The sequence below is a fragment of the Heterodontus francisci genome, chromosome 7 (genome assembly GCF_036365525.1).
Source record: "Heterodontus francisci isolate sHetFra1 chromosome 7, sHetFra1.hap1, whole genome shotgun sequence".
Taxonomy (NCBI): Eukaryota; Metazoa; Chordata; class Chondrichthyes; order Heterodontiformes; family Heterodontidae; genus Heterodontus; species Heterodontus francisci.
In genome coordinates, this window is record NC_090377.1 from 52017905 (window position 1) to 52031351 (window position 13447).

General features: G+C 44.8%; 1 protein-coding gene across 1 annotated transcript in view; it reads left to right on the forward strand.

Annotated features, from left to right (window-relative positions):
• Positions 1 to 13447, forward strand: part of lrp2a (low density lipoprotein receptor-related protein 2a) — a 418190-nt gene that overhangs the window by 289918 nt on the left and 114825 nt on the right. Inside the window, exons 49-50 of the mRNA XM_068035173.1 lie at positions 8876 to 9171; positions 10168 to 10684. Of these exons, the coding sequence (XP_067891274.1) occupies positions 8876 to 9171; positions 10168 to 10684 (813 nt within the window). The remainder of the gene's footprint in view (positions 1 to 8875; positions 9172 to 10167; positions 10685 to 13447) is intronic.

Consider the following 13447-nt stretch of genomic DNA (forward strand, 5'->3'; position numbering starts at 1 on the left):
GAAAAGCAAAGAGAGCTCATAAAAAATTATTAGCAGATACAATCAAGGAAAACCCAAAGATGTTTAATCAGTACAATAAGAGCAAGAAAATAACTAAGGATAAGGCCTTTCAGAGATGTACAAGAGAACTTATGCATGGATGCAGAAGATGTGAGCAGGGTTCTTAATGAGATTTTTTTTTTCTCTTTCTTCACAAAGGAGAGGGTTGACGTAGACATTGTAGTTAAAGAGGAGGAGTGTGAGGTATTAGATACAATAAGCATAATGGGAGAGGAAGTACTAGAGGGTCTGACATCCTTGAAAGTGGATAAACTGTCAGGGCTGGGTGGATTGCATCCCAGGTTGTTAAAGGAAGCCAGGGAGGAAATAACGGATGTGCTGAGGATAATCTCCATATCCTTACTGGATACAGGAGAGGTATCAGACGATTGGAGGTCTGCAAACATTGTACCATTGTTTAAAAAGGGTGCAAGAGATAGCCCAAATAATTATAGGCCGGTCAGTCTGACCGACTGGTGGGTAAATTGTTAAAATCTATTCTGAGGGACAGAATAAACTGCCACGTAGAAAGGCACAGATTAATCAGGGATAGTCAGCATGGATTTGTTAAGGGAAGGTCATGTCTTACCAACTAAATTGAGTATTTTAAGGAATTAACAAGAAGGATTGATGAGGACAGTGGATATGGTCTACATGGACTTTAGTAAGGCATTTGACAAGGTCCCGCATGAGAGACTGATCAGTAAAATGAAAGCCCATGGGATACAGGGGAATGTGGCAGGTTGGATCCAGAATTGGCTCAGTCACAGGAAACAAAGGGTAGTAATCGATGGATGTTTTTGAATGGAAAGCTATTTCCAGTGGCATTCCACAGGGCTCAGTGTTGGGTCCCTTGCTGTTTGTGGTATATATTAATGATTTGGACTTAAATGTGGAACGCATGATTGGGAATTTTGCTGATGACACAAAAATTGTCCGTGTAGTTGATACTGAAGAGGATAGCCATAGACTCTAGAAAGATATCAATGGTTTGGTTGAGTGGGAGAAAAAGTGGCAAATGGAATTCAATCCAGATAAGTGTGAGATAATGCATTTGGGGAGGGCAAATAAAGTGAGGGAATACACAATAAATGGGAGGATATTGAGAGGGGTAGAAAAAATGAGAGACCTTGGAGTGCATGTCCACAGGTCCCTGAAGGTGGCAGGTCAGGTAGATAGAGTGGTGAAGAAGGCATATGGAATGCTTTCCTTTTTTGGCTGAGGTATAGAATTCAAAAGCAGGGATGTAATGCTGGAACTGTATAAAACGCTGGTTAGGCCACAGTTGGAGTATTACGTACAGTTTTGGTCACCACATTACAGAAAGGACATAATTGCTCTGGAGAGAGTGCAGAGGAGATTTACAAGAATGTTGCCAGGGCTCAAAAGTTGCTGCTATGTGGAAAGATTGGACAGGCTAGGGTTGTTTTCCTTAGAATAGAGGAGGCTGAGGGGTTACTTCATTGAAGGGTACAAAATTATGAGGTACCTAGATAGAGTAGACAGGAAGGACTTATTTCCCCTAGTGGAGAGGTCAATTACCAGGGGGCACAGATTTAAGGTGATTGGTAGAAAGATTAGAGGAGACATAAGGAAAAAAAATTTCACCCAGAGGGTGGTGGGTGTCTGGAATTTACTGCCAGGAATGGTGGTGGAGGCAGAAACCCTCAATTCTTTTAAAAGGTACCTGAACATGCACCTGAAGTGCTGTAACCTGCAAGGCTATGGACCAGGTGCTGGAAGGTGGGATTAGGTTGGGCGGCTAGTTTTTTCGGCTGACAGGGACACGATGAGTTGAATGGCCTCCTTCTGTACCGTACTTTTTCTATGGTTCTTGTTTTCCGATGGCTGGGTGGAGTCCCAACAGTGGCCACCGCTCCCGGTAGCACAGCTGGGACTAAGGGCTAGCGGCCCGCTCATTGGCCGGCAGCTCCATTAGGTGGGATTTCCTGCCTCAAGGAGGTGGCAGTCTCGCCCAAGGCCAATTAAGGGCTGAGGGAGCGAAAAATCATGGCGTGGCTCTCAGGGTCCAGCAGAGGCGGGCTCAGCCCCAACTTTTTGGCCAATGGGTGCAGCCATCCACCTAATGTAAAATTCTGGCTGGTATTCATATATACAAAGGAATTATTCAGTAGATACATCACAATGCAAATTTTTAGTCTGAATTTCAACAATTCATTTGAATTAGGGGAAAGTCTTTGAAGATGATTTGTTCCGAATGCTTATTTGCAGTGGAATTATTGATGGTTGATCATTTCCTCAGGAAAGTCTAGTGTTTTGTATCTATTTTTGGAAGTTTTTTTTGCTAATCCCTCATTTTCTATGTTTGTTTTGATACTTTTATATCTATGGATTCTTCAATGGTTTAGTTTTGGTACATTTTTAGTTCCCTGATGCACTGTTGCAAATCATCTCTGCTCAAGTATTTGTCTTACTTATGCATACTTTGAATCAACATTATTTCTGCTTTGAATATTTTGAATCTGAACATGAATCCTGAGAGTGCACCTTAGAACAAAGAACAGTACAGCACAGGAACAGGCCACTCGGCCCTCCAAGCCTGCGCCGATCTTGATGCCTGCCTAAACTAACACCTTCTGCACTTCCAGGGCCCATATCCCTCTATTCTCATCCTATTCATGTATTTGTCAAGATGTCTCTTAAACGTCGCTATCGTATCTGCTTCCACCACCTCCCCCGGCAGCAAGTTCCAGGCACTCACCACCCTCTGTGTAAAAAAACTTGCCTCGCACATCCCCTCTAAACTTTGCCCCTCACACCTTAAACCTATGTCCCCTAGTAACTGATTCTTCCACCCTGGGAAAAAGCTTCAAACTATCCACTCTGTCCATGCCGCTCATAACTTTGTAAACCTTTATCATGTTGCCCCTCCACCTCCATCGTTCCAGTGAAAACAATCCGAGTTTATCCAACCTCTCCTCATAGCTAATGCCCTCCAGACCAGGCAACATCCTGGTAAACCTCCTCTGTACCCTCTCCAAAGCCTCCACGTCCTTCTGGTAGTGTGGCGACCAGAATTGCACGCAATATTCTAAGTGTGGCCTAACTAAGGTTCTGTACAGCTGCAACATGACTTGCCAATTTTTATACTCTATGCCCTGACCGATGAAAGCAAGCATGCCGTATGCCTTCTTGACTACCTTATCCACCTGCGTTGCCACTTTAAGTGACCTGTGGACCTGTACGCCCAGATCTCTCTGCCTGTCAATACTCCTAAGGGTTCTGCCATTTACTGTATACTTCCCACCTGCATTAGACCTTCCAAAATGCATTACCTCACATTTGTCCGGATTAAACTCCATCTGCCATTTCTCTGCCCAAGTCTCCAACCGATCTATATCCTGCTGTATCCTCTGACAATCCTCATCATTATCCGCAACTCCACCAACCTTTGTGTCGTCCGCAAACTTACTAATCAGACCAGCTACTTTTTCCTCCAAATCATTTATATATACTACAAACAGCAAAGGTCCCAGCACTGATCCCTGCGGAACACCACTAGTCACATCCCTCCATTCAGAAAAACACCCATCCACTGTTACCCTCTGTCTTCTGTGACTGAGCCAGTTCCGTATCCATCTTGCCAGCTCACTTCTGATCCCGTGTGACTTCACCTTTTGCACCAATCTGCCATGCAGGACCTTGTCAAAGGCTTTACTAAAGTCCATATAGACAACATCCACCGCCCTTCCCTCATCAATCATCTTCGTCACTTCCTCAAAAAACTCAATCAAATTAGTAAGACACGACCTCCCCTTCACAAAACCATGCTGTCTCTCGCTAATAAGTTTGTTTGTTTCCAAATGGGAGTAAATCCTGTCCCGAAGAATCCTCTCTAATAGTTTCCCTACCACTGACGTAAGGCTCACCGGCCTATAATTTCCTGCATTATCCTTACCACCCTTCTTAAACAAAGGAACAACATTGGCTATTCTCCAGTCCTCTGGGACCTCACCTGTAGCCAATGAGGATGCAAAGATTTCTGTCAAGGCCCCAGAAACTTCTTCCCTTGCCTCCCTTAGCATTCTAGGGTAGATCCCATCAGGTCCTGGGGACTTATGTACCTTAATGCTTTGCAAGACACCCAACACCTCCTCCTTTTTGATAATGAGATGACTGAGACTATCTGCACTCCCTTCCCTAGGCTCATCATCCACCAAGTCCTTCTCCTTGGTGAATACGGATGCAAAGTACTCATTTAGCACCTCACCCATTTCCTCTGGCTCCACGCATAGATTCCCATCTCTGTCCTTGAGTGGGCCAACCCTTTCCCTGGTTACCCTCTTGCTCTTTATATATGTATAAAAAGCCTTGGGATTTTCCTTAATCCTGTTTGCCAATGACCTTTCATGACCCCTTTTAGCCCTCCTAACTCCTTGCTTAAGTTCCTTCCTACTGTCTTTATATTCCTCAAGTGCTTCGTCTGTTCCTAGACTTCTAGCCCTTACAAATGCTTCCTTTTTCTTTTTGACTAGGCTCACAATATCCCGCGTTATCCAAGCTTCCCGAAACTTGCCAAACTTGTCTTTCTTCCTCACAGGAACATGCTGGTCCTGGATTCTAATCAGCTGACGTTTGGAAGACTCCCACATGTCAGATGTTGATTTACCCTCAAACAGCCGCCCCCAATCTAAATTCTTCAGTTCCTGCCTAATATTGTTATAATTAGCCTTCCCCCAATTTAGCACCTTCACCCGAGGACTACTCTTATCCTCATCCACAAGTACCTTAAAACTTATGGAATTATGGTCACTGCTCCCGAAATGCTCCCCCACTGAAACTTCGACCACCTGGCTGGGCTCATTCCCCAATACCAGGTCCAGAATGGCCCCATCCCTCGTTGGACTATCTACATACTGTTTCAAGAAACCCTCCTCGATGCTCCTCACAAATTCTGCCCCATCCAAGCCCCTAGCACTAAGTGAGTCCCAGTCGATACAGGGGAAGTTAAAATCACCCACCACTACAACCCTGTTACCTTTACATCTTTCCAAAATCTGTCTACATATCTGCTCCTCTGCCTCCCGCTGGCTGTTGGGAGGCCTGTAGTAAACCCCCAACATCGTGACTGCACCCTTCCTATTCCTGAGCTCCACCCATATTGCCTCGCTGCATGACCTCTCTGAGGTGTCCTCCCGCAGTACAGCTGTGATATTCTCCTTAACCAGTAATGCAACTCCCCCACCCCTTTTACATCCCCCTCTATCCCGCCTGAAGCTTCTAAAGCCTGGAACATTTAGCTGCCAATCCTGCCCTTCCCTCAACCAAGTCTCTGTAATAGCAACAATATCATATTTCCAAGTACTAATCCAAGCTGTAGGTTCATCTGCCTTACCTGTTATACTTCTCGCATTGAAACAAATGCACTTCAGACCACCAGTCCCACTGTGCTCAGCAACATCTCCCTGCCTGCTCTTCCTCTTAGTCCTACTGGCCTTATTTACTATGTCCTCCTCATTTACTTCACTAGCTGTCCTACTGCTCTGGTTCCCACCCCCCTGCCACACTAGTTTAAACCCTCCCGAGTGACGCTAGCAAACCTTGCAGCCAGGATATTAGTGCCCTTCCAGTTTAGATGCAACCCATCCTTCTTGTACAGGTCCCATCTGTCCCTGTAGAGAGCCCAATGATCCAGATATCTGAAACCCTCCCTTCTACACCAGCTGCTCAGCCACGTGTTTAGCTGCACTATCTTCCTATTTCTAGCCTCACTGGCACGTGGCACAGGGAGTAATCCCAAGATTACAACCCTGGAGGTCCTGTTTTGTAACTTACTACCTAACTCCCTAAACTCCCCCTGCAGGACCTCATCACTCTTCCTGCCTATGCCGTTGGTACCGATGTGTACCACAACCTCTGGCTTTTCACCCTCCCCCTTCAGAATGCCCTCTGTCCGTTCAGAGGCATCCTTGACTCTGGCATTAGGGAGGCAATATACCTTCCTGGAGTCTCTTTCACGTCCACAGAAGCGCCTATCTGTGCCCCTGACTATAGAGTCCCCAATAACTATTGCTCTTCTGTGCTTTGTCCCTCCCTGCTGAACAACAGTACCAGCCGTGGTGCCACTGCTCTGGCTGCTGCTGTTTTCCCCTGATAGGCCATCCCCCTCAACAGTATTCAAAACGGTATACTTGTTAGAGAGGGGGATAACAACAGGGGATTCCTGCACTGACTGCCTGCCCCTTCTAGCGGTCACCCATCTATCTGCCTGCACCTTGGGTGTAACCACTTCTGTAAAACTCCTGTCTATGATGCTTTCCGCCACCTGCATGCTCCTAAGTGCATCCAGTTGCCGCTCCAACCGATCCATGCGGTCTGTGAGGAGCTGCAACTGGGTACACTTCCTGCAGATGTCGTCGCCCGGAATGCTGGAAGCGTCACGGACTTCCCACATCTCACAGGTCAAGCACTTCACCCCTCTAACTGTCATTTCTATCACTAATTAGTTAATTGATATAAAATAAATAAATACTTATTAAATCCTTACTAAATTATGATACACTTCACTATGTGGTCCCTCGTGCTAGATTTCTACAATAAATATTAAATGCTGTCAAAATACAGTAATCTCTTCCCTCTGGTTTAGTTACTCTACTTATTAATTAGTTAATTAGTGTTTTAATCAATTTTTATCAGTTTTATTTTCAAATTCGGTATAGATTCCCTACCAGCCAATTAGGTCACAGCTTTCCTGTGACGTCACTTTTTCAGTTTTTTTTCCCACCCGAGGTAACTTACCGGTCTGGAACTCTGCCCTCCGAGTCTGCTCCGAGAATCCCTGAAGTAAGTTTTTTTTTATGTACTCACCGCTCTGGAACTCCGCCCTCCGAGACTCACACTTAGTGAGTGTTGAAAACTTGAGTAAGCAATGTACCCAAACCAAGAGCACAGATTATATCAACTAAGAGTATAAGAATTTTCAGGAGCAAGAAATAGCCATTAGTCCAAACAAGCCTGTTCCTTTCTGATAGCTCTAAAACCCACATATTCATATTTTCATCGTATTCCTCAATCCTTTCTATCTTCAGATCAGACTGCTTTTTGAATCTATAAATGCTACTACTTTCAGTCGCTTTCTTAAGTAGATAATTCTTCTCATGTTTTATTAAAAGCACTCTTTCTGACTTCCCACTTACTTCCTTATTTTTAAGATGTTCCCTAGTACTAGGACTGCTCACCACACCAAACAATTTGTCTGGATCAGCTTTGTTGTTCCTTTACATTATCGTAAAAACTTCAGTTAGGTTAGCACAATGCTTTTTACCCCAAAGAGAAATCCCAGGCTGAATTTTACTAGCCTCTCGCGTCAGGAGTTGTGGCAGGGGGGCCCATAAAATACTTGTGGGAGCGGCCCACCATGGCCCCCATTGCCAAGAATGCCTCACCGCATTTTACTGGCAGCAGCAAGGCCTTTTTTGTTCCATTCAGGAACATTCGCTCTATAATTCTTCGGCCCAAGTCAATCCAGTACAACCTTTGCTCAATTCTGTCAAAATCCAATGCCACCACATTGATGAACCCTTGTTCAACAAGAGTGTAAAATTCCCCATCAACAGAGAGATTACGTATGTAGTAGCGATTACTGAAGAGGAGATAAGGAGTAATATTGCTGTTTTGGCGACAACTTTTTCCATCAGGTTCCCGAAGATGTCCTGGGGCACATTTGCAGATATATGAACCCTCTGTGTTTTCACAAATCTGACTGCAAACACTTGGTGTTACATTGCATTCATCAAGATCTTCACAAGTTTGTCCATCATCCACCATCCCCACCCCCCCACTGCTGCCAAGCGACGGGGCCTTCGTTTAAATATTAAAATTAGTTACGATAAGACGCTAATCAACTGACCTGGTCCCAGAGGCCATCCCATACCGATTTTACGGCTGCCAGCCACAACTCGCATGCCTACAGAACTCCGTGTGGAGTTCCGAGGCGAGACACTGGTGTGGAGGGAGGAGCACTGCAATTATCAAGGTGGGAGGGGTGGGGGGAGCGGAGAAAACCCTTTTTATTGGTTGTGGGAATGGTGGGAAGGGGTTGAAGGGAAAATGTTAGGGGGGAAGGTACGGGTTGCTAATAAAGTTCCTTTTGAAGATAATGCCCCGTAAACAAACATTTGGTGGGGGGGAAAGGGCCTCCAGTATTTATTAATTTTTTTATACATAATACTTCACAATATATTTTTAAATATTAAAATTTCTCCTAAGGGCTCGCAGCCCCTTAAAAATTCTGCTGGCACCTGCGCAGTGGCGCCGGACGTCGTTGCCGGGGATGCAGCGGCCGCACCCTCTACATCATAGGGGATGGCCGCTCCACCCCCTCCACTTACATGAACCCCCGCGCAAAATATCGTAGGCTCTCAGCAGCACACTTCCGTGATGGAAAGCCGCCAAATTCAAAGCGCGCCACCGTGATGTGAGGCGCGTAAATAAAATTCAGTCCCCCAACTCACTATCTTTCCTCATAACTTCGAAATCATCTGATTTGCTTAGCTTTTTACCCTTTCAAAGGTAATAATATATCCTTCAAACAATTAGGTAATCAGAACTAAACAATGCATTCCAGGTTGGATCTGAACAATACCTTGCTTAAGAGCAAAATAACCTCACTTGACTCTATCCCTTTGCTAATGAAATGGAGTGCCTTGGCTATCTATTGCACTGCAGTGAAGTTGAGTTTTGTAGTTGTGATTCAAAGAAGGGTGGAGTATGATGAACTTGCTGGCTCTGACCATAAGTAATTCAATAGCATCATTACAGTTACTGAGGGGTGTGCATGACATTTTCAATATTCAATGTCTAACTTTGACCACAGATGTGATCGACGTAATGACTGTGGTGATGGTAGTGATGAACGAGGATGTAGGTACCATCCATGTGCCCAGCACCAGTTTACGTGTCAGAATGGCCGCTGCATTTCACAATTATGGGTCTGTGATGGTGATAATGACTGTGGAGATAGATCTGATGAGATGGAACACCAGTGTCTCACCTCTGAGCCAACGTGCCCTCCACATCATTTCAAATGTGACAATGGAGGTTGTATTGAAAGTGGCAAGGTGTGCAATGAAGTGGATGATTGTTCTGATAATAGCGATGAGAAAACATGTGGTATGTATTCAGTTTAAAGAACTTTTTTTTTAAATTTGTGAACCTGCTTTTCATCAACTTTAAGAATGAATCTGGAATTGTCCATGTGATGAAAGGGCTACAGGGTATCAACTCTATCACCCAATGTATTTTTAAAAAAAATCTTTGGCTGATTTTTCTTTCCTTCTTCCAGAGCAATTGTGCAGATTAGAACACCCTAGTCCCTACCCGGTTGTGATCAACTAGTTCTGTATTGATTAGTGCTTGAATCTAAAAGCTTCTTGGTCTCTACGCTGAGCCATGTGAGCCATTATTTTATTTTAAGATGTTTTAACTATTTCTCCTTTTCATTGGAACTGGCCAGAAGACCAGCAATTGGATTTTCCAGTCCGGTATACACCCTTGTTCCAGCTCTCTTCTGGGATTGCAACCCTGGATGGACATATTCTTGGAGGTTTTATCCCATGACCTCCTGCCTCCAATTGCCCTGCCTAGTCAAACAACCTATTCCCCTCATCTCCAATATTTTTATAATGAATAAACTAAAGTGTTTGAAGAGAATGGAAAAATAAAATCCTTCCCAACTTAAAATCGAGGCTTTTGTGCGAGTTACTTTTCTAATAAAATTTAATGAATATCATGTAAGGATAATACATTTTATGCACTTTTCAATTATTAAATTTGTTATAGAGTTGCAGGCTCCTCATTGAAGTGATTTTAATTTTGCAGTAAATTGTGCTATATCTTTATCGTAAGTAAGATTGCAATTTTACGTATCAAAATAACATTTATCTTTTACTTTCTTTTGCTCCTCTTTCATAAGAACAGTATATTAATTTAATAAGCCATTGTATAGGAAGCCATTTTTAAAATTTGTTCATGGATGTGGCCGTTGCTGGCTAGGCCAGCATTTAGTACCCTTCTCTAATTGCCCTTGAGAAGGTGATGGTGAGCTGTGACTTTGGTCTGTGACTTGTTGCATTGTTAGTTTTACCTTTTCTTAATATGTTGTTACAGGTATTGATGAATGCAGTGATCCTGCACTGAATCAATGTACACACAGCTGCACCAACACATTGACCAGTTTCTTCTGCTCTTGTTATCCTGGCTACCATCTCATGGATGATGGACAAACTTGTGAAGATCTTGATGAATGCAATGTAACACCAAGTGTTTGCAGTCAGATTTGTGAAAACACAGAGGGTTCATATATCTGCAAATGTGCCCCAGGACATCTTCGGGAACCTGATGGAAAAAGTTGTCGCCAAAACAGCAATATTACTCCTTATCTCCTCTTCAGTAATCGCTACTACATACGTAATCTCTCTGTTGATGGGGAATTTTACACTCTTGTTGAACAAGGGTTCATCAATGTGGTGGCATTGGATTTTGACAGAATTGAGCAAAGGTTGTACTGGATTGACTTGGGCCGAAGAATTATAGAGCGAATGTTCCTGAATGGAACAAAAAAGGAGACTGTCATTAACCATGATCTGCAAGGTGCAGAAGGCCTGGCTGTTGATTGGATTGGAAGGTAAGACAACCTATTAGTTGAAGCTACCTGGAGGTCTTTTTTTTATCATTTTCAAACTACTACAGAATAAAATCAGACCTAATAATAATTAATTATATTTTAACCCAGACTTTAGGGATTAAAGCATTTGTCATTTGTCCAATATCTGGAATAAGCAAAGATTAACAATGACATTGGATGAATTTTACGCCACCCCAGCAGATCGAATGGTGGCATGGGGGAGGATGGGGTGGCGTAAAATTGAGCAGGAGGCTATGGGAGGCCTACCTGCCCCGCTCCCGCCTCTGGTCAACTTTATGGCGGTTGGGCTGGGGGGGAAATGTCCCGCCCGCCCGAGGCCAATCAAGGCCCTTCAGTGGCCACTTAACGGCCACTTAAGGGCCCTCACCTGCCTCCATGGGTATTTTACCCATGGCAAGCGGGTGTGCTGGGGACGGGAAAGACCACCCAGCAATAGCTGCTGGCCTTTCCACGAGCCGGGGGGAGGTGGGGCCATGGCAGTCGGGCACAGGGTGCCTGATTGAGAGCTGCCACCAACTCCCAACCCACCCCCTGGTCCCAAGATGCCCCCTCCCCCCAAACGACCACTCCAGTCACACCAGGCACAACCGATCTCACTGGTGAGGCATGCCCAACTTACCTTCACTGCTGGCTCCATGGTGTCGGTTAGGCTGTAGTCCCAGCAGTGGCCACCGCTCCCGGTGGTGCTGCTGGGACTAAGAGCTGCTGGCCCGCTGATTGGCCAGCAGCTCAATGAGGCGGGACCTCCTCCCTCAAGTGGGTGGAAGTCCTGCTTTGGGACTATTAAAGCCCAGGGACCCTTAAAATGCAGGATGGATCCCCGGGCGAGGCAGAAGTGGGTTCACCACTGACTTTTACGTCCGTGGCGAATTCCCGTCCGCCTAAGGTAAAATCCAGCCCATTTTGTTGTGTCTCTGTATCTCAAATGAATATGATGGACGTTATTCAGTTTAAAATTACTTTATCAGAACAAAATCTCATTAAAATTATATATTATTTTTAAATTCCATGGTGACTAAAGCCATTGTTTGGTTGTGAAGTTGTTTTATTGTTATTGGACAGTTATCTGAGATACGTTGCTGAATAAGTGCAGCATTTGTATTACCTTCCGTAGGAACAGATTTATGTTATCAAATATTGTGTTGAGGAAAGTTCTTAAATCTTTTTAAAGGAGAAAGATTTAATGGAAGTCAACCCAAAATAAATAAAACCGCAACGAAAATCTAAATATTTGAAGGTGACAATGTGGTAGTATTTACCATTAACAGTGGCCTGAATTTTATTAGCGCGCCGCGCTCTGCGCTGGTACGCTTTGAACTCGGCGGCCTTCCGACACGGAAGCGCCGCTGAGGAGCCGCCGCAATATTACGCATGGGGGCTCATTCAAATAGAGGGGGTGGGGCGGCTGCCCCCAATGACGTGTAGATGCCGGCGCCATTTTTAAAGAGCTTTAAGCCCTTAGAATTAATTTTAGCTTTTACAGGAACATAAAGTGAAATTTTTTTATTAACAATTAATAAAGATGTGGAGGCCCTTCCCCAACACACTCAATGGTCATTTAATTGGCATTTATTGTCAACAAATACATTCTTCCCTTCCCGACCTTTCCCCCCAATCTTCTAACATTTGGCCTCTAACCCTTTCCCACCATTCACACAACCAATTAAATTTGTTTTCCTTGCTCCCCCACCCCTCCTGCCCTGAAAATGTTATTCCTCCCCCCCTCTCCACCAGGTTCTCGCCTCGGAACTCCATATGGAGTTCCGAAGGCACGCGAAGCACAAATGGCGGCCGCAAAATCAGTGTGTGATGGCAGCCGCCTGCAGGTAAGTTTATTTTCATCTCTTTAGTGTTAATTTTCATATGCTGATGAAGGGCGCGTCACCAGGAGTTGGGGGCGGCGACACCGAGGTCCCTCTGCCGCCTGTGATATGCGGCAGGCCCATCTCGACGTCGTGGGTCAAGGCAGGCCTCTCCCCACAGAGTTTTACGAGCTATAGAGGGAGTTCTTACTATAGAGGGAGTGCAGTGAAGGTTTACCAGACTGATTCCTGGGATGGTGGGACTGACGTATGAGGGGAGATTGATTCGGTTAGGATTATATTTGCTGGAGTTCAGAAGAGTGAGGGGGGATCTCATAGAAACCAATAAAATTCTAACAGGACTTGACAGGGTAGATGCAGGAAGGATGTTCCCGATGCTGGGGGAGTCCAGAGCCAGGGGTCATAGTCTAAGGATACGGGGTAAACCTTTCAGGATTGAGATGAGGAGAAATTTCTTCACACAGAGAGTGGTGAACCTGTGGAATTCGCTACCACAGAAAGCAGTTGAGGCCAAAACATTGTATGTTTTCAAGAAGGGATCTAAAGGGATCAAAGGGTATGGGGCGAAAGCCAGAACAGGTTACTGAGTTGGATGATCAGCCATGATCATAATGAATGGTGGAGCAGGCTCAAAGGGCCGAATAGCCTACTTCTGCTCCTATTTTCTATGTTTCTATGGCCCCTGCACTACGACCCACGGCGTCGAGCGGCTGGTAATATTCAGCCCAGTGAGTCACAAGCACTGGATGCTGTGGGCTTTCAATTTGTTCAGATCAAGAATGGGTTGAAGGTTTGTACAATGTTGGCTTACATGAAACTTCTTCTGATCTTGGTGAAGGTCCACAGCTAGAAATGAAAAGATAAATTCAACAGATTCTGCATTCCCGTGGGGGAATCGGCATTGTAGGGAGCACAAATC